The sequence below is a fragment of the Ovis canadensis genome, chromosome 3 (assembly GCF_042477335.2).
Source record: "Ovis canadensis isolate MfBH-ARS-UI-01 breed Bighorn chromosome 3, ARS-UI_OviCan_v2, whole genome shotgun sequence".
NCBI classification, from domain to species: Eukaryota; Metazoa; Chordata; class Mammalia; order Artiodactyla; family Bovidae; genus Ovis; species Ovis canadensis.
In genome coordinates this window covers 94,726,703-94,748,509 of record NC_091247.1, presented here as the reverse complement: position 1 = coordinate 94,748,509, position 21,807 = coordinate 94,726,703, and the positions used below count along the sequence as shown (strand labels likewise).

The window sequence follows — 21,807 nt, the reverse complement described above, 5'->3', positions numbered from 1 at the left end:
TGGCCTTTACTATTTTGAGGTAGGTTTCTTCTAGGAGGATAGGTTCCTTCCTCCTATCTAGACATATTCTTAATGCCTGTCTAGTGTGGTTCATGAAAAGCATATTTTCTTGTTGATAGAAAGTAATTGATAAAGCAAGGAAACATTATTTTATGGAAGGAAGAGATAAATTGTTATTTTTCAAATATCATTGCTCATTTTACCCTGTGCCAGTTACAGTGCAAGGGACGCTCATGTAAACTGAAGGAAATGTTTTGCTTAGAACCTTTGACATTTTAATGAAAAATTGTCAAAGCAGTTGAAGCTTAGTTTTGGAAATGTTAATTTTTGCAGTGTTTTCTTTGTAGTTTTCATTGTTTCTGGAGTAAGTGAATCAAGCGCAGAATAGTAATTTACGGAATTTTTTGGGAAATATTCCTATTCTTCAAAGATTAGCTCTCTTTATAGTTTTTTTTAAAAGCAATCTTTATATTAGAACATGGACTTAAGCTTAGTGTTTTCATAACTTTCCTATTTATATTATAAACTACAATGCTCTCTGTATTATTTTCCCCGATTGGCTTTATTACTGATAGTTTATACTGTATATGAATTTTACTGGGATCATAACTAAATTTTTCCCTGTATGGAGTTTTTTGGTATGAGCAGTTGTCTTATATACATTTGATTTCCCCATCTTTGATCTCATTAGCACTCTTCTAGCCAGTGAGTTATATCCAGCAACCTTACTGCAGTCCCAGAATCGTGCCCGAAAATCAAGGTAATTTACAGGATAGGAGAAGCATACCATGTCTTTCCTAGTAAACCACACTAAAGGTATGGGTTTCCTCTGCTAAAAATTGGCTTCCTTCATCATTCTCCCTTCTTTAGAGTGCAGTTTAGAGTATTACCCTTCACTTTGATGTGGTCTTTAAATTTCTTCTCTTAATTGTACTTCTTACAGAAATCTTTATTTGAAACAGAATGTTGAAATCTAATTGTGGGTTTGTAACACATCATTTTTTTTTTTTCATTCAATACTATGCCAAGTAAGTTGAGTTGGATCTGCTAAATCATTTTCTTGATGCAGAGCCATGAAGAGAAAAGCATATGTAGGTAGACATGGGAAGTAGTTCTAGGTGACTTAATGCCCGTACTTAGAGCAACTTGTCTTTAGACTCCTTAATTTTGCTAGGGGAATATTACTATTTAGGTAGACAGGGTATCTTACTGGATCTATTAGATGTAAAGTATACAAATATACCTTAATATTCTGCTCTTATTCAAAATTTAAAACTTTTAACAAAGGATTGGTTTTCTTTATCTAGTCTGTGTTCCTAAGTATTTTAAATATTCAGTGTATATTGTTGAATATTTTCTATTTGATAATATTTAAGATATCCAGGGCACTTTGTATTACTTTATAGAAGAAAATGGAAGGGGACAAATTTGCTATTTACTTAGAACTATGGATGTGAGTTTGCGTGAACTCCAGGAGTTGGTGGTGGACAGGGAGGCCTGGTGTGCTGCAATTCATGGGGTCGCAAAGAGTCGGAAAATCCCATGGGTGGAGGAGCCTGCTAGGCTGCAGTCCATGAGGTTGCTAAGAGTCAGACAGGACTGAGCGACTTCACTTTCACTTTTCACTTTCATGCATTGGAGAAGGAAATGGCAACCCACTCCAGTGTTCTTGCCTGGAGAGTCCCAGGGATGGGGGAGCCTGTTGGGCTGCCGTCTATGGGGTCGCACAGAGTCGGACACGACTGAGCGACTGAACTGAGCTGAACTGAACTGATGGTTACTATTTTGATTCAAACTTTTTGCATGTTATTATAGCAGTTATTAACTTTGTATCTTCTATCTTGGTGGAAAGGGTTCTGGTAACTTAGAAAAACGGATCCCTTTACTTTTCCGTTTTCCGAGTCTGATAATTTTTTGTTCTATCTCCTTTTAAATGAGCTTGTTGTTTCAGGTGTTGAAATAATCAGTATATATCTTTAGAGTCTCAAAATTTTCATTTTCCTTTCAGCAAACCAAAATCATATAGGGTCATGTAAGTATTGAGTAGCACTTAGAACTACAAGTTAAATCTCATGACTCTGACCAGTATTTTTTCTTTTTAGTCATGCCATTTGTTTTGTCATAGTAATTCCTTAGTAGTAACTTCCTTGTGAAGAAATCTGTCTTGAAAAAAAATTCTGACAGACAGTTCAAAACTGGGGCCTAATTGGATTCCTCTTTTTGTGATAGGTTACTGCCGAGAGAAAACCATAATTGTACATTTGAAGGGAACTGTTATATTGGATTGGAATCTTCAATACAGTGTTGGAATGGGAAGCTTTTGTCCTTTGGGTTCTATTAGTAGTGATATAAAAGTTTTTGTTTTTTAGATTTACCTAACATTATTGCCCCTTTTCCTACGCCCTTTCCTTCTCAGATCCCTTCTCACTGTCACCTGTACTCAAACAAATAACAAACAATCATGAGAGTTTGGAAGGGATGAAGAAATATGGTAACAATACTTCTCTTTGGGTAAATGACTGGTACCTCCGACATTTTGGAAAGATTGGTATCTCCTCTACTTCTGATAGCTCTTGAGATTCTAATACATTTTATTACATGAATACATTTTATTAGAAATTCATTCCAGAATTTAAAGGCTTGGGCAAAAGTCATGAATTACCTAGTTTCCTGGAAGGAAGGCAGTGCATAAAGACTGGTAAAGATACATATAGAATTACTATTTTGCTGAAAGGGTGAATCAGTAGAAGAGATAATTTTGAAATAATTCTTCCCGTCAAGAGTAAATCCCAGGTTCTCTTGATTTTATTTATACTTTCTACCACACTTCTCAATTTTATCCTGTTTTTGTGTTTCTTACCTGGCTTTCGACTATAGGTATTTAAGTGAACCAGAAAAAAGAAGACATTTTCTCTGTCAGCCTAATATAGAAGAAATGAAAGGGACATTGAGAATGATATGTTGTTGTCTACCTTGGAGATATATTGTGTTACTTAGTGACACTTTCTTTCATTGAAATATAATTGACATGCAATCTCAGTTTCTGGTGTACAACATAGTAGTTTGACTTTTGTATACATTGCTAGGTGAGCACCATAGCTTTGGATACAATCTATCAACATACAAAGCTAATACAATATTATTGACTTTATTCTCCATGCTGTACTTTACATCCCCATGACTTACTTATTTTATATCTGTAGGTTGATACTCCATGATCCTCCAACCTCATCTCCAGTCATGCCTCCCTTCCCCACACTATGGTAACCACCAGTGTCTTCTCTGTATCTATGAGTCTGGGTACTGTTTTTTTCCTTGTTGGTTTTGTTTTTGGATTCCACATATAAGTGAAATCATGTGATATTGTTTTTTCTCTCTTTTACTTATTCCACAGCATAATTCTGTCCTCAAGAATTCTGTCCTCATAATTCTGTCCTCGATTCTGTCCATCCATACTGTCACAAATGGAAAGATTTCATTATTTTGTATGACTCTGTGTGTGCCTGTGTGCTCAGGACTCAGTTCCTAAGTCGTGTCCGACTCTGTGACCCCATGGACTGTAGCCCGCCAGGCTCCTCTGTCCATGGGATTATCCTGGCAAGAATACTGAAGTGGGTTGCCATTTCCTCCTCCAGCGGATCTTGCCGACCCAGGGATCAAAACTGTGTCTCCTGCAGCTCTTGCATTTGCAGATGGTTTCTTTACCACTGAGCCACTTGAGAAGCCTCATGGCTGAGCCCATTACACACGCACACACACACACACACACACACACACGTTCTTTATCCATTGATTTGTCATCTATCAGTGGTCATTTAGGTTATTTCCAAATCTTGATTTTTATAAATAATGTTGCAGTGAACATAGAGGTTATATACCATTTCAAATTATATGTTTGTTTTCTTTAGATTGGTTTTCAGTTGTGAAATCGCTAAATCATACAGTATATCTATTTTTCTTATTTATGAAGAACCTTCATACTGTTTTCCATAGTTGCCACCCAATTTACATTCCCAGCAACAGTACATGAGCACTTTTTTGTGCATTCTTGCCAACACTTGTTATTTCTTGTCCTTTTGATAGTAGCCATTCTGACAGTTGTTGTGTGATATCTCATTATGGTTTTGCTTTGCATTTTCCTGATGATTCATGATGCTGAACATTTTCCCATGTGCCTATTGAGCATCTTTTTATCTTATTTGGAAAAATGTCTATTCAGATTTTCTCCCCATTTTTTTTTACTGGACTTTTTCTTGTTGTTGTTGTTTATATATATGTGATCTTTATATATTTTGGATGCTAACACCTTGTTGGAAATATGATTTACAAATATCTTCTTCATTTTGTTGATTATTTCCTTTCCAATTCAGAAGCCTTTGAATAAATGTTGTCCCATTTATTTATTTCTGCTTTTGTTTCCCTTGCCTTTGGAATCAGGTGCAAAAAACATCTCTAAGACTGGCATCAAGGAGCTTAGTACTTGATTTTTGTAGGGGTTTTACAGTTTCAAGTATGTCATTTAAACTTTAATCCATTTTAAGTTATTTTTTGTGTATGGTATAATATCAGCTTTTGTATATGGTAAAACTTCAGTTTCATTCTTTTGTGTGTAGTTGTCCAGTTTTTCCAACATCTGTTGAAGGGACTAGATTTTCCCTGTTGTATATTCTTGCTTCCTTTGTGTAAATTAATTGACCATATATCTGTGGGTTTATATATAAGCTCTCTTTTTGTTCCACTGATCTATGTGTCTGTTTTTATGCAAATATTATGCTCTTTTTATTACTATAGCTATGTAGAGTAGTTTGAAATCAGGGAACACGATACCTCCAGCTTTGTTCTTAGGTCTCAAGATTGCTTTGGCTATTCAGGATTTTTTATGTTTCTGTACAGATTTTGGAATTATTTGTTCTCATTTTTTTGAAAAATGTCACTGGAGTTTTGATAGGTATTGTATTAAATATGAATTTTGCTTTGGGGAGTATGGACTTTTTTTTAAGGGGAAGTGTGGACGTTTTAACAGTATTAATTCTTCTAATCCATGACCGTGGGATGCTTTTTATGAATTTGTGTCTTCTTCAGTTTTTGGATCTTTTACCTCCGTGATTAAATTCGTTTATAGATACTATTTTTGCTGCAGTTGTATTGCATCACAATTGTTGACTGATTTCTCTTTCTGATAGTTTATTATTTATGTATAAATATAACAGATTTTTGAACATCAGTTTTGTATTCTGCAGCTTTAGTGAAGTCATTTATTAGTTCACATAGTCTTTTGGTAGAGTCTAGGTTTTTCTACGTATAATATCATGTCATCTGCAAATAATGACAATTTTGTTTCTTCCTTTCCAGTTTGTATGTCTTTTATTTCATTTTCTTTCCCAATTGTTGTTACTAGGAGTTCTAATACTATGTTGAATACAAGTGAGGAGAGGGGGCATCTTTGTCCTATTCCCGATCTTAGAGAAAAAGCTTTCAGCTTTTCACTGTTGAATATGATGTTAGTTGTGGGTTTGTCATATATGGCTTTTATTTTGTGAGGCAAATATTTCAGTAACGTGTTGTTTAATTTCATGTTTCAGTGTTTTTTTCTTAGTTTGTTCCTTATAATTAATTTTTATTTTCATTTCATAGTGGTAGGAAAACATACTTGAATTATTTCAGTCTTCTTAAATTTACTGAAATTTGATTTTTGCTCTAACATGTGATTTATCCTGGAGAATCTTGCATGTGCACTTGAGAAGAATGTATATTTTGTTGCTTTTGAATGAAGTGTTCTATATAAATCCATTTTGTCTATCTGATCTAATGATATTTTCTTATTGATTTTCTGTCTGGACAATGTATCCATTGCTGTAAGTGTGGTGTTAATGTCTCCTACCATTATCATATTGCCGTTAATTTTCTCTTTAAGTTCATTAGCATTTGCTTTATATATTTTGGTTCTCCTATGGTGGTTGCATACCTATTAATAAATGTTATATCTTCTTGTTGGATTAGCCCCCTTATTGTTATGTAGTTTCTCTCTTTGTTTTTTATTACAATCTTTCTTTTAGAGATTATTTTTTCTCACATGAGTATAGCGATACCAGCTTTCTTATCATTTCCGTTTGCACAGAATGTATTTTTCCATCCTTTTTACTTTCAGTCTGTTTGTGTCCTTACTTATGAAGTGAGTCTTTTGTAGGCAACATATAGATGGGTCTCTAAAAGAAAAATCCATTCAGCCATTCTGTATGTTTTTTTTTTTTTTTATAGTTTGCTGTTAGTATCTTTAATAAATATATAGTATTAATAATAAATCATTAGCCTACTTCTATTGAGATGATCATATGACATTTTTATTTTATTTTTTATACACTTCTTAAAGGCTATACTCCATTTATAATTATTGCAAAGTATTGGCTATGTTCCTTGTGTTGTACAGTATATCTTTGTAGCCTGTCTTACAACCAGTAATTTATATATATATATATATCAACTACACATCTCTATGTTGTCTCTTCATAAAACTAGAGATAAGCACTAGTTTTTTTCTCTATATCTGTTAGTCTGCTTTGTTTTTTGTTATATTCAGCAGGTTTTTCTGTTTCTTATATTTCACATATAAATGGTATAATAAAGTATTTATCTTTCTCTGTCTGACATTTCACTTAGTGTGTCTTCCAAGTCCATCTATGTTCCTGCAAATGGCAGCGTACTGCTGTTTTTTTAGCTGTATTCCATTGTGTAGATATACCACATCTTCTTTATCCATTCATCTGTTAATGGACAGTTATTTTTTTTCTCTCCATATCATGGCAGTTGTAATTAAGGTTACTGTGAACATTGGGGTGTGTGGATCTTTTCAAAGTAGAGCTTTTATTTTGTTTTTCAAGTGTAAACTGAGGAGTAGAATTGCTGTATCATCTGGTAGTTCTATTTTTAGTTTTTTGAGAAACTCCATACTGTTATCAAACTTTCAAACATCACAGTGAATCAGTTATGTTTTTACATTTTTTTCCCATATAAGTCATTACAGAGTTTTGAGTAGAGTTCCCTGTGCTATGTAGTAGGTTCTTTGTAGTTATCTCTCCCAATTTATCTTTCTTCCTTTTTCCATTGGTAAGCATACTTTTTTTTCTTCAACATATGTGACTATTTGTCTTATAAATAAGCTCATTTGTATCTTTATTTAACAAATTTTGCATATAAGCAATATTATATGGTATTTACCTTTCTCTGACTTGCTTCACTCAGTATGATGATTATTTCATTCTTTTTTTTTTTTAATTTTAGTTTTTTATTTTTTAAATTTTAAAATCTTTAATGCATTCCCAAACATGAACCCCCCTCCCACCTCCCTCCCCATAACATCTTTCTGGGTCATCCCCATGCACCAGCCCCAAGCATGCTGCATCCTGCGTCAGTTTTGATTGGAGAAATTAATCTGTAAAAATTGGTGTCTATGTTGATAGTTATAATTGAAACTATTGGTTCAGTTGAAATAGTGATTGAACCAACAGTTTAAATTATAACCATTTCTGGCCCTTTTCTGTTGAAATATGGGGTGCTCCTTGGAGGAAACCTTGCTTATATATGACATCTTTTCTGGGAGACTAGGTTAGTAAAACATTAAGCAGCTTGGCACTACTTCCTACTGTTGAATTATTTTTCTTCCCAACTTTACTTATATTTTTTATATTTGGGGGTCATTATTATAACCACCTAAAATTGACATTGATAAAAAGATACAAAATTCAAACTGATATGTGATAAAAAAAATTGTGGAGGAAAGTTAATGCTGTTTTCAAAAATAATGTTAAAGATTATCTTGAAATTTAGTTTATCCGTTGACCAGGTATCTTAGAATAATGTGTAAATGATGCTGCGTGATCATTTAGTGTGTTAGACAGGTAGCAAGACTACCATAATATGCCTATTTTCAGGTTGTGTGTGTGTGTGCATGCTTAGTTGCTCAGTCATGTCCAACTCTTTGTCACCCCATGGAATGTACTGTCCAACTCTTTGAGACCCCATGGACTGTAGTCCACTCTACTCACCGTCCATGGAGTTTTTCAGACAAGAATATTGAAGTGGGTGGCCATTTCTTACTCCAGGGGATCTTCTCAACCCAGGGTTGAAACCTATGTCTCTTGCGACTTGCACTGGCACGTGGACTCTTTACCACTGCACCACCTGGGAATCCAGGTTATTGGCATTCTGAAAAGCATGTTGTGTTTGAAAATGACTAAAGGTTTCTTGAAATAATATTAACATGTTAGATATTGTCCTGCCAGATATTAGAATATATAATAATGTTTCCAATAGTATAAAATATATGTAGGAATTCAAGATTAAAATGTTGTTCACATGCATATCTGTTTTCTTAAGCCTCTATGATTATTAGATAAATAAGTACTAATGTCTGAAATGCAAATGCCACTTTATGAAAGATACTTTCCTTGATCACTCTGTATTAGAAAAGCAGCCTCTCTTGTCTTCATGATTGCTAAACTATTTTGCATTTTCAATTCGATTCATTCATTTCTGAGAATCATTTATTGGAATCGTTTGCTTTCAGCCTGAAAAACTTCCTTTAGCACTTTTATAGTACAGATGTGTTGGTCTTAAATTGCCTTTGTTTTCTTTTATCTGAAAATGTTTTCCGTTTGTTTTCATTCCTATATTAGTTTTCTAGGGCTGCCTTAACAAAATACCAAAAACTAGATTTTTGTTGTTGTTCAGTCACTCAGTTGTGTCTGACTCTTTGTGACCCCATGGACTGTAGCACATCAGACTTCCCTTTTCTTCACTATCTCCTGGAGTTTGCTGAAACTCATATCCATTGAGTCGATGATGCTATCTAACCATCTCTTCCTCTGTCGCCCCCTTCTTTTGCCTTCAATCTTTCCCAGCATCAGGGTCTTTTCGGTGAGTTGGCTGTTTGCATCAGGTGGCCAAAGTATTGGCGCTTCAGCTTCAGCATCAGTCTTTCCAATGAATATTCAGGGTTGATTTCCTTTAGGATTGACTGGTTTGATCTCCTTGCTTTCCAAGGAACTCTCAAGAGTCTTCTCTAGCACCATAGTTCAAAAGCATCAGTTCTTCAGTGCTCAGCCTTCTTTATGGTCCAACTCTCACATCTGTACATGACTACTGGAAAAACCATAGCTTTGACTATGTGGACCTTTGTTGGCAAGGTGATGTCTCTGCTTTTTAATACACTGTCTCGGTTTGTCATAATTTGCCTTCCAAGGAGCAAGCGTCTTTTAACTTCATGGCTGCAGTCACTGTCCACAGTGATTTTGGAGCCCAAGAATATAAAGTATATTACTATTTACATTTTTCCCCGTCTATTCACTACAAAGTGATGGAACCAGATGACATGATCTTTTGTTTTTGAATGTTGAGTTTAAGCCAGCTTTTTCACTCTCTTCCAAAGAACTGTATGGCTTAAAAAAAAAAATACTGTCTCACAGGTCTGGATGCTACAGGTTCAAAATCAAAGTGTCAGTAGGGTCCTGTGTCCTTTCTTCTCATGTTTTGCCTACAGTGTTAGCATTCCTTGGCTTGCAATCATATCGCTTTAATATGACTCAATTATCACCTAATGTTTTCCTTTATATCTTCAATCTTTGTCTTCTCATCTTAAAAGGACACCAATCATATTGAATTAAAGACTCCGCCTGCTGCAATATTACTTCATCTTATATACATCTGCAGTTATCCTATTTCTAAATAACATATTCTGAGATGTTTAGGACTTCAACATTTCTTTTAGGGGGCAAATTTAACCTCATTAAAATTTTTGAAGGATATTTCCTGGATTTAGAATTTAAAGTTGCTAATTTTTCAATTTTATTTTTATTTCTATTGCTTTCTGAATTCTGCAGTTTCTGATAAGAGATCAATAGTCATTTGTATTGTTTTTCTGCAGTATATAATACAGTGTTTTTTCCCAGTGGCTTTAAAATTTTTCTCTTTATCTTTGATTTTCAGTAGTTTGACTGTGGTGTTCCCATTGGGATTCATTAAGCTTCTTGACTCTGGTACTTTATGTCTTATATAAAATGTGGGAAATTTTCACCTATTGTTTTTTCAGGTTTTTTTCTTCACTATATTGTTTCTCCTTTTGTTCTAGGATTCTGGTACTACTTAGGTTAAACTTTTTGACAGTGTCTTCCATATTATGCAGGCTTTGTTTTACATGTTTGTTTGCTTTTTTAATCTTTTATTTATTTTTTTCCTAATTTGATCATTTCTATTGTTCTGTCTTCAAGTTTACTGTCTTTTTGACTGTTAAGTGCTTTAAATGGTGAATTCTTTATTTCAGATATTTTATTTTTCAGTCATAGAATTTACTTTGGTTGTTCTACATAGTTTTTATTTTTCCGATGATATGTACTGTCATTTCATTAGTTTATAATGAGAGTGAACAGGGCATAATAAATCTTTGGCAGAAACAGAGTTGTGGTACATCTAATGTCAACAAAGCATCTACATATGTTAAACAAATTACTAACAGTTTTGAAGGAAGAAAGAGACAGCAATACAATAGTAATAGGAGGCTTAAATACCCAACTTGGACAATGGATAGATCTCCCAGACAGAAAAGTCAGTAAGGAACCATTGGACTTGCACTAAACCTAAGACCAAATAGACTTAAAAAAGCATATAAAGTTTATTCCACCTAACAATAGAACACATATTCTTCTGAAGTGCACACAGAGCATTCTACAGGGTAGATTACGTGTTAGTTCACAAAACAAGTCTAAGCGAGTGTAAGAAGATTGAGATTATACCAAAGGATATTTTTATACTATTATAAAATTATGCTATGTTTCTAATCACAATGGTATGAAACTTGAAGTCAGTAACAGATGGAAAACTGGAAAATGTATAAATGTGTGGAAAGTAAACAACACACTGCTGAACAACTTAGCAATAATGAATCAGGAAGAACAGGAGATGTGAAAGGATCAATTTTGAGTAAGGAGATTGAAACAGTAATAAAATACCTCCCAAAATCTAGAGAAGAGTTAACATCAGTTGTTCTAAATTCTTCTAATAAATTGAAGAGGGAACACTCTCAAACTTATGTTACAATGTGTCTTAATAAGGTGAAAGTGAAAGTCACTCAGTGTGTCCGACTCTCTGTGACCCCATGAACTATACAGTCCGTGGAATTCTCCAGGCCAGAATACTGCAGTGGGTAGCCTTTCCCTTCTCCAGCATCTGTTTATGGCCATTCTGATTATTATGAGGTAGTACCTCATCGTACTTCTGTTGCATTCCTCTAATAATTAACAATGTTGAGCATCTTTATATGTGCCACTGGCTATATATATGTCTTCTTTGGAGAAATTGCTATTGAGGTTTTCTGTCCATTATTAGATTAGGTTGTTTGTTTTTTTGTTATTGAGATATGTGAGCTGTTTGTGTATCTTGAAATCTAACCCCTTGTCATTTGGATCATGCACAAACATTTTCTTCTAGTCTGCAGGTTTTTTTGTTTTGTTTATGGTTTCCTCTGGGCCTCCCTGTTGGCTCAGATGGTAAAGAATCCACCTGCAATGCAGGAAATCTGGGTTGGGAAGATCCCCTGGAGGAGGGCATGGCAACCCACTCCAGTATTTTCACCTAGAAAATCCCTATAGCAGAGGAGCTTGGCAGGCTAAAGTCCATGGGATCCAAAGAGTCAGACATGACTGAGCAACTAAGCACATGGTGCCCTTTGCTGTGCAGAAGCCTAAGATTTTGAAAAGGTCCTATTTGTTTATTTTTGCTTTTATTTCTGTTGCCTTGGGGGACGACTGAAGAAAACATTGGTATGATTCCTGACAATCTTTGTTATATATATATATATATAATACATATATTATATATAATATGATAAACGAAATTTTTAATTTTTAGGATACCAATGAATTTTTCAAACATATTATTTTGTTTTCTACCTTATCTGCCCCATCTAGCTAGTACTTTTTATTGTTATTTGTTTCCTCATATTGGTATTTTGTATCTCTTTCCAGTTGGATATTTTCCTCAAATATCTATTGATCCTTGGCCAGTCACTCATATTTAGTAATAAATTACTTAACCATTTACAGGAAAGTCTATGGGCATAGACTTGTCAAGTAGCAAACTTCATGGAATTCTACAAAGGAAATCACATCTTTGATTGGGAAATACAAATAGTACTTTGTGACAGTTCTTTATTAATTTCTCTAGAAAAAAATTTTCCAATCTCCCAACTAAGACTATAAGTGCAAACATTCCATGCAAGGGAGTTGGATGGCCAGATCATATGGCAACTCTACTTTTAGTTTTTTAAGAAACCTCCATACTGTTTCCCACAGTGGCTATATTGATTTACATTCCCACCCAGTGAAAGAGATGGGAATACCAGACCACCTGATCTGCCTCCTGAGAAATCTGTATGCAGGTCAGGAAGCAACAGTTAGAACTGGACTTGGAACAACAGACTGGTTCCAAATTGGTAAAGGAGTATGTCAAGGCTGTATATTGTCACCCTGCTTATTTAACTTATGTGCAGAGTACATCATGAGAAATGCTGGGCTGGAAGAAGCACAAGGTGGATTCAAGATTGCCAGGAGAAATATCAATAACCTCAGATAAGCAGATGATACCACCCTTAAGATCATGGCATCCAGTTCCATCACTTCATGGCAAATAGATGGGGAAACACTGGAAACAGTGGAAGACTTTATTTTGGGGGGCTCCAAAATCACTGCAGATGGTGACTGCAGCCATGAAATTAAAAGACAGTTACTCTTTGAAAGAAAAGTTATGACCAACCTAGATAGCACATTAAAAAGCAGAGACATTACTTTGCCAACAAAGGTCTGTCTAGTCAAGGCTATGGTTTTTCCAGTAGTCATGTATGGATGTGAGAATTGGGCTATAAAGAAAGCTGAGTGGTGAAGAATTGATACTTTTAAGCTGTGGTGTTGGAGAAGACTCTTGAGAGTCCCTTGGACTGCAAGGAGATCCAACCAGTCCATCCTAAAGGAGATCAGTCCTGAATATTCATTGGAACAACTGATGCTGAAGCTGAAACTCCAATCCTTTGGCCACTTGATGTGAAGAACTGACTCATTTGAAAAGACCCTGATGCTGGGCAAGATTGAAGGTGGGGGGAGGAGGGGATGACAGAGGATGAGATGGTTGGATGGCATCACTGACTCAATGGACTGAGTTTGAGTAAACTCTGGGAGTTGGAGATGGACAGGGAGGCCTGGTGTGCTGCAGTCCATGGGATTGCAAAAGAGTCAGACACGACTGAGCGACTAACTGTAACTGTACAGTGGTATACTTGTAGGGCAGTTTGCTTCCTTCATCCCCAGACTTCTGAGAAGCCATATGGAACTCACTGTTGGTGGCACGAAATGGGGAGTGTATCTGTTCGCTCTTTGGTCAAAGTTTGTCTCACTTCTGGGTTGAGAATCATGAATGCTAATTAATTGTTGTGGGATTCCACACTATAATGTCTGCAAAACCTCTGGGTAGGGAGCTGGAAGCTTGGGGTACATGCTAAGTTGGTTTCAGTTTACACTATATGACGCTTCCGAGGCTGCCCAGAACTGGTTGCTGATATTATACTTGAAATAAGAGCTGAACATGAGAGGATGTGAGGTAGAGTACAAGAAGTGTGCAGTACAGATATCTAATAGCTGCAGTATAGTACAAATACAAAATTGAATGGCAGTATGAAGAACTATTAGATAACATTAATCATTGTGTATCTAAATATTGCTAGATCTTTGATGCTTCCAGAGTAGAGAGTGAAACAAGATTCCTATCTCACATTCAGAGGAAGACAGGTGGAACTTAAAATTTTAGCGTTTTTTTTTCTTTTAATGTATCTTTTTAAAAAAATGTGCAACATAATAAATATAATTAGCTCTGCTCTATGTTATATAAAGTTGATAAGAGTAAATCCCAAGAAGTCTCATCACATAGAGCAAAAAATTTTTCTATTTACCTAATTTTTTATCTGTATAAGATAATGGATGTTCACCAACATTATTGGGATAATTATTTCATGATTATATTAAGTCAAAAACTTTTGCTTGCACGTATCTTTTAATTCAGGATCATTTACGTGGGGCTTTCTTGGTGCCTCCGTGGTAAAGAATGTGATTGCCAACAGGAGACACAAGTTTGATCCCTGATCTGGGAAAGTCCTGCATGCCACAGAGCACCTAAGCCCATGTGCCATAAACTGTGGGGTCTGTGCTCTAGAGGCTGGGACCTGCAAGTACTGAGGCTCCGTGCCGCAAATACTGAAGTCCGAGCACCTTGGAGTGCAAGCTCTGCAACAAGAGAAGCCACTTCAATGAGAGGCCCACCCACCACAATTAGAGAGTAGGCCCCGCTGTCTGCAGCTAGAGAAAAGCCCCTGCAGCAAGAAGACCCACCACAGCCAAAAGTGAATAAATAAATAAAATCATAGAAAAATGAGTGAATGATCAGGCATGTAAGTTAAATGCCATTGAGCTAAAAGCCTGTTCCCAAACACAGTACTTCTGCACATTAATTTAAAAAATTAGTTTTAAAGATAATTTACATGTATTTCTTATTTAATCCTTGTGGCAGTTCTGAGTAGATGGGATGTTGCATTGAGAAGAACCTACCCATGGTTATAGAATTAATATATTGTAGAGCTTAGATTTAAATGTATGTTGCTCAAAGAAGGGGGTTTTTTTGCCTTCTTTTTCTTTTCTGATACAACACACTGTGATTGAAGTCCGTGTTAGAGCTATAAGCCTAGGCCTCTCTCCATTTGTATGTATTCCTTTAGTCCACTAGAGGTCAGTATTGGGCTGATAAAGAAAGGAACCTTTGTTTTTTTTTGATTCACAGAATTTTGAGTCTTATTGCTAGGTACTCTTGGAAGTTGTATTTGCAATAAAACTTTATTTAATGGCATGTGTAATGACAGCTGTAAAAGTTTCAATAGCTACATTTTCAGGTGAATAATTCAAGTTAGGTGATTCTTATGCCACCCCCCACCCACTTTAAATAAATAGGAGAATATTCAAATTATGTCTTTTACAGACATCCCTCTCTTTTGTTGGGCCAAATCTCATTCTTACATAGATCTCTTTTATTATTTTTTCCTTTATATAGTAAGCATTTATCTGAGTTTTCTGTGTGTTTGTCATTGTGTCTGGACTGGGAGGATTCTAAGAATGGGCAAGTATGTTTCCTATCCTGAAGAAGAGAAGTGTTGAACTCTGAAGTGCTGTACTGTCATTTTTTATTTGAATACTTGACAAGTTTACTTAACTCGTCTTCTCTATCCTGCCTTCAACTTACTATTTCCGCAGTTCCTATTTTTTGGAATGATCCCATTGTCTAGTCTTAAAGACCAGAATATTTGCAGTTATTTTTATTGTCTTTCCCTCTTCCACATACAACATTTAAATCAGTAAACTGTATTGCTTCTGCTTCTTCTGTATCTGGTGCTCCCTTAATTCAAATGCTCATCATTGTTACTTGGACTCCTTTAGTGATCTATATTGATGTTCCTGTTTCTCGTCTTCATCTTCTCCCAGTTGACCATTCCGCAGCTCCCAGAGGTTGTGCCCGAATTGTAAAGCTGATCCTTTTCTCCCCTTGCTCACATTCTTCTCTTGTTCCTCCGTTGCCTCCTAGCTGCCCTTGAAACTACTTTGTATGGCATCTTTAACTTTGTCTCTTACTGTTGTTCAGTCGCTAAGTCCTGTCCAGCTCTTTGTGACCCCATGGGCTTCGGCACAGCAGTCTCCTCTATCCTTCACTGTCTCCCAGAGTTTGCTCAGATTCATGTCCATTGAGTTGGTGATGCTATTCAACCATCTTGTCCTCTGCCGCCTCCTTCTCCCTTTGCCTTCAGTCTTTTCCAGCATCAGGGTCTTTTCTAATGAGTCAGCTCTTCACCTCAGGTGGCCAAAGTATTGGAGCTTCAGCTTCAGCATCAGTCTTTCCAATGAATATTCAGGGTTGATTTCCTTTATGATTGACTGATTTGACTATCTCTTGTTAGTCCTTCATAACATATTCTTGTACAAAATTACTTATTACTTGGGTGGATAATGTTATTTCACATGTCTTTTCTTATGCAGTTTCTTTCTTCTGGAATGGCTACCCTTTCTACCTACTTCCCTTTGTAAAAATCATATTCACTTTTTTAAATTGGAGGATAATTGCTTTCCAATGTTGTGTTAGTTTCTACTGTACAACATGGTGAATCATCTGTAAGTATATGTATATCCCCCTGCTTCTTGAGCCTCCCCACTTGGCTACCTTTTCCTCCAAGCTCCTGAAATCCCTTCTTGCAGATATGATTACTTTCTGCTAATTATCGTACCCATGTTTATTTCTGTCATTATACTCATTGCACTGAATTTCAGCCACTTGTGTGCTTATCCATTTCTTAAAATGATGTGAGTTTCAAGAGTCAGAAAATCTGTTTTATTCTTTGTATAGTCAACACAATACTGGGACTCAAGTGGTTGTTCAGTACATGTTTGACTGAAAGTAGGGATATAGGGAGAAAGCACTGTGAGTTAAAACAGTGAGAGGAGGCTTTCTAAAGGAAAAAGAATTTTAGTTGGGTTTTGGAGGAAAGATTGAGTACAGGTAGGGAGAGGTCATCTAGAAGAGAAATGGCTTAAGCAAAGATAGAGTAGTGAAAATATTCTTAGTATATCATGAGGTAGATTCTGTTCCAAGCAGAAACTCATGTTGGAGAGTACTGGAAAATACATTGGGACAGTCAGGTTCACCTCCCATTAACTGTAATGAGAAGGTGATGAGTTCCATTTTAGGTATGTAGTAAGTGAAGTGATGATGGAAGACACAGTAGTATATGGAACTAGAGATATGCTATTTAATTTTGAAAGAGTGGAAAGAGTGACAGAAGAGCAGGGGTTGAGGAATAAACTTGCTTTATTTCTATATATTAGGAAAACAGAGAAGAACATATGTGAGGGAATCTTGAGGAAGAGGTGGTTAAATGTGTAAAGATTATTCACAAAGAGAATGAACAAAGAAGTTAAAAAAAAAAAGCCTAAATGTTTTCTAAGGTCTGTTTGTTTGCTTGATACCCTGTTACCTGCACTCTGGGCAGCAAAAGTCAGTCAGCTGCTTCTCTGTCTCCAAGGCTGTTCTTGGAGGGACAGAGTAAATGGTCCTGGCGAGATGGCTTAGCAGGTTAGAAAAGAGCTCTGAAGAACTTGTATGGACTTTAGAGTCACATTTTAGTTTTTACATATATTGCATATATTTACATATTTTAATCTCTATTTACTCTTCTCTACTTCCTGCCAGTCCCATAACATAATTTTGAATAGATGGTGGTTTTCCTGTGCTTTCTAATGGGTAATATCTGAGTATTTATTTCATTATTCTACCTGTTTTAGTATTTCCAACTTGATTAGTTCTTTCTTGGCAGATCTGCCCTGACTGCTCCTTGATAAATGGAAAAGCCTTGATAATTTTGACAGAGACCCCAGGTTACTATAGAGCTTTGGAATAAACCTTGCAGGGTGCTCATTTCTAGCATAGGGTATGTTGATTTGGCCTAAGCTACTTTGTGCTCCATCAAAGTGATTGGTAAACCAGGCACAAAAAGAACAAATCATAGATGATCTAAAATTACTTCCAGAGGGTTTCTTTCAGATTTGTATTATTTGAAGTATAAATGATAGTACTTAAATGTGGCTCCTCTTGATTGCTTTTGGTACATTGATAGTATTTTATTGATTGTGAGAGAAAAATATTTAACTTTGGATTCAATAAAATAAAACCAACTTATGAAAGCTTTTAGTTTTGCTGTACTGAGAGAAAGAGTAAAGAGACAAGTGATCATTCTCTAGTTGAGGGCTTGCTTTTTTAATATGAAAGCTTTAGCTTTCTAGAGCCCTCAGTCTCTTTTTGTGTGGTTTACATTGAAATAAGTGAGAGGGGTGAACTTCCTACTTTTGAGAGGAGTAGGAAGAATGTTTTATCTAATTTGGGATCTCAAATGCTTTAAGGATATATATGTCTTGTTTACAAACATAAAGTAAATGTTATTGGGTATCTTCCCTCTCAGTTTTGTTACTGAAGCCATGTATTTTATGTAAGTCAAATTAAAATATCAACAAGTACTATGCAGAGAAACAAGTTGGTCCATTGATTCAAATCTCTGGAATGTAGATTCTTTTCATTTTCTTGGCAGAGTCTAGCTCACGTAGTTCAAGTTTTTCTCTGTCCTGTTATAATTGTCTTATTTAACTAGTACCTGGACTAAGCCTTATACTTAGTATTTATCTAGAATTCTTAATCTCATTCAAAATATTTGGAGATTCTGGTTTTTCTCTTGAACTAATTTCTACTTGTTGCTGAGTAGAAACATCATATAGTGATTAAGGAATGTATATTCTGAGAAGTCACATTTCTTAAGCTTTATATCTTTGGATGATACTAAGTATTAATATTATTGTTTTAAAAAGAAAAGTTCCATTGTGAAACACTTTTGGAACATGCTAGATTAAAGCATGTTAAATAACCTTTCTTAAAATATGACTTTTCCCAGTTTTTATTCTGTTAATGTATTATACATCATACAAGAAGTTTTGCATAACATGGAGTGTTTCACATTTATTTGACTTCAGAACTCTTTTTGGGGGGGCTGTTTTTGTCATGCTTTATGGGACTGTTGGTATAGTGGGAAGATGACTCATGGAATTTAGGAGCTCACACTTTGGGCTTCTGACTTACCACTTACTAACCTTGTGGCCTCAAACAATCCTTTGTCTTCCAGTGTATTTCCTGAGTGGTGATTACGATCCCTTCCAGCTCTGATACTTTGGTCTAACTTCTGATGTTGACTCTGTATAGTCACGCTTTCCACCTCTTTGGATATATGGAAACCACATTGTTATTTGAGTGTATTTTGTTAAGCTGAGGGAATTACACTTTTCTATAAAAGTTTAGAAAAAGAAATGCTTAAAACTCTGATTTCCTCAGACTAAGGTCATGAAATTCTGTTGCATTCATTAGTTCATATTACTCTATTAAGATATTTCATTCTCCTGATTAAAATTTATTGATCTCATATATCCACGTATCTGTTTTTAAGAGTACCCTAAGCTTGAAGACTCCTCTCCCTTTTCTCCAAACCACAGTGGTTCTGGTATAGCACTTATCTTTTAAGAGATAAATATTTAGTCATTTGCACTAATCTCTTTGCTGCTGTGCCATGCTAAGTCACTTCAGTCATGTTCAACTCAGTGTGACCTTATGGAGTCTAGACTGCCAGGCTTCTCTGTCCATGGAATTCTCCAGGCAAGAATACTGGAGTGGGTTGCCATGCCCTCCTCTGGGGAATCTTCCTGACCCAGGGATCCGGCCTGCATCTCTTAAGTCTCTTGCATTGGAGGGCGGGTTGTTTACCCCTAGTGCCACCTGGGAAGCCCCACTCTCTTGGCAAATCAATAGATTTCATTTTTGTGATGACAGGGTGTGTATTTAGAAAATCTTCCCAGGTGGCACTATTGGTAATGAACCCTTCTGCCAATGCAGAAGACTTAAGAGATGTGGTTCAATTTCTGAGTTGGGAAGACCCCCTGGAGGAGGCCATGGCAACCCACTCTCATGTTCTTGCCTGGGGAATTCCTGGCACAGAGGAGCCTGGTGGGCTGCAGTCCATGGGGTTACAAAGAGTTGGACATGACTGAAGTGACTTAGCTCTCACTAAGTGATTATCTTTTTTTTCTTCCTATGTGCTACATTAATATGTTTGGTTTTATTTCTGGTACTAAAATTTTATGTATTTTAAGGCATTTCATTGTATTTTCTTTTGATACCAATTAATTCAAAATTAAAAGTTCTTTGAATGCTTAAGTTTTTTTGTTCTTTTGTTTATTTATTTGTGTGTATTTATTTCTGTCCTAGGCACAACAACAAAGAAACCTGGATAACATCATCTTGCAACAACCCAGGATAGGTAGCAAGAGAAAATCTAAGAAAGAAGCATATACAATTTTTGATACAGAGATAGAAAGCACTAGCCCCAAGTCTGAACAGGATTCAGGAATTCTGGATGTTGAAGATGAGGAAGACGATGAAGAGGTAACTAACATTTGAACCGGGGCAGTGAACTTATTGTTCCTTTAAATATAGTGTGTTTGAGGTGTGATGAGGAATTTATCCATGTAACATAACTCATGTGATCTTCAGGATATTAAAGATCATTTAAAATACAAATGGTGCCTGATTTAAGGAAACTGAAGATGTACTAAGATATCTTAGGTTCTAAATCTTTATATTTTAAATATGCTCATCCATTTTTTGTTTGTTTGTTTCAGTGTTTTTGATTGTATACTGAGTACTTCATTAAGGGAAGAATAGAGTTTACCTGACCTAGAGAAAGAGATCTAGATGACCTCCACTGGAGCTGGAACAAGTTACTTGAGACAAATAAAAGATGTTACTTTAAACAGTGGGGTGTAAACAAAGAGCTTTCTTAGCCTTGAGAAATGATTCAGATTGAAATTACTAAATGGTTTCAGAAAGTTGAGAACACATTTCTAGAAGAAATAAATGTATAAGTGATTATAGAGTATCTGGGAATTTTGAGACATGTCCTTGCCGTCTTAGTTCTGTGACACTTTGAGGTAAAGAATAAGGTTACGTGGCTTACCTAGTATATTTTTATATCTTTCTTTGTTGTTAAAAGTATATTTAATGTATTTTTAAAAATAAAACTACTGTGATATTTGAGATGTCCAGTTAAAATATTTTTGAACTATTCATTATTTGCATAAACTGGATCATTTTTTGTGTAAGTATAGTGGTTAGGAGCATGAACTTTGAAGGCTTATGGACCATTCAGATATTGATTTTGCTATTTTATTTTACTTAAAAATTATGATTAATGATCATATTATTTACTTTTCAAATGCTCACTGACATGAGCAAGAAACCATTTACTACTGTTCTCAGGAACCTGTTTTATCTTTAATTGTCTCTTTCATTGATTCATTTCCCCAGATAAAACTGGATTCACTGTTTCTTCCCCATCCTTATTCTTTGTTACATCCTTACTACGCTTCTTACTCTTCTCTCTCTGCTGAAACTATAGCCCCAAACTTTTCACTAACTTTGTAATCTTAGGTATTATTTGGAACTTCTCACTATGTCTTCTCACTTAGTCTTCCAAACTAAAATTTGGAACTTTAGTGTCTTTGGAACAAGTGCCTCTGCTATTAGAGGTGGTCAGCAAATTTCACTACTCTTCCTTGCTGATTTCTGTTTCATATTGTTATTATCAGAGTGCCTGTCCTTATTATCATTACTCTTTTTGCTTCAGAAATCAAATTGATGCTATTTAAATGGGGCTGAAAAACAAATACTTACTTATTTGTCTAAGTCATTAGCATTTAACTGTCATTGCGTATCTGAGAGACTGTCCTATGTATAAGGTACTACATTCTTTTATATAGTTTTTATTATTGATGGGATACACTTCTATAATACAAATCAATAATTTTATGTACAGTTTATCAGGTTGTGTTTACTATGTGAATGGGGTACATTAATATTTCACTGGGCATCCCTGGTGGCTCAGATGGTAAAAAAGCTGCTTGCAGTGCAGGAGACATGGGTTCGATCCCTGAGTTGGGATGATCCCCTGGAGAAGGGAATGGCTACCCACTCCAGTATTCTTGCCTGAAGAATTCCATGGACTGAGGAGCCTGGCGGGCTATAGTCCATTGGGTTGCAAACAGCTGGACACAACTGAGCTACTACACAATAGTTAATAAAGTGTGA

The 21,807-nt window shown here is 35.7% G+C and overlaps 1 protein-coding gene across 2 annotated transcripts in view; it reads left to right on the top strand.

The window, feature by feature from the left end:
* Window positions 1-21,807, top strand: part of EXOC6B (exocyst complex component 6B) — a 726,749-nt gene that overhangs the window by 282,913 nt on the left and 422,029 nt on the right. For both annotated transcript variants that reach the window (XM_069583682.1, XM_069583683.1), the window contains exon 7: window positions 19,930-20,106. In XM_069583682.1, the coding sequence (XP_069439783.1) occupies window positions 19,930-20,106 (177 nt within the window). The remainder of the gene's footprint in view (window positions 1-19,929; window positions 20,107-21,807) is intronic.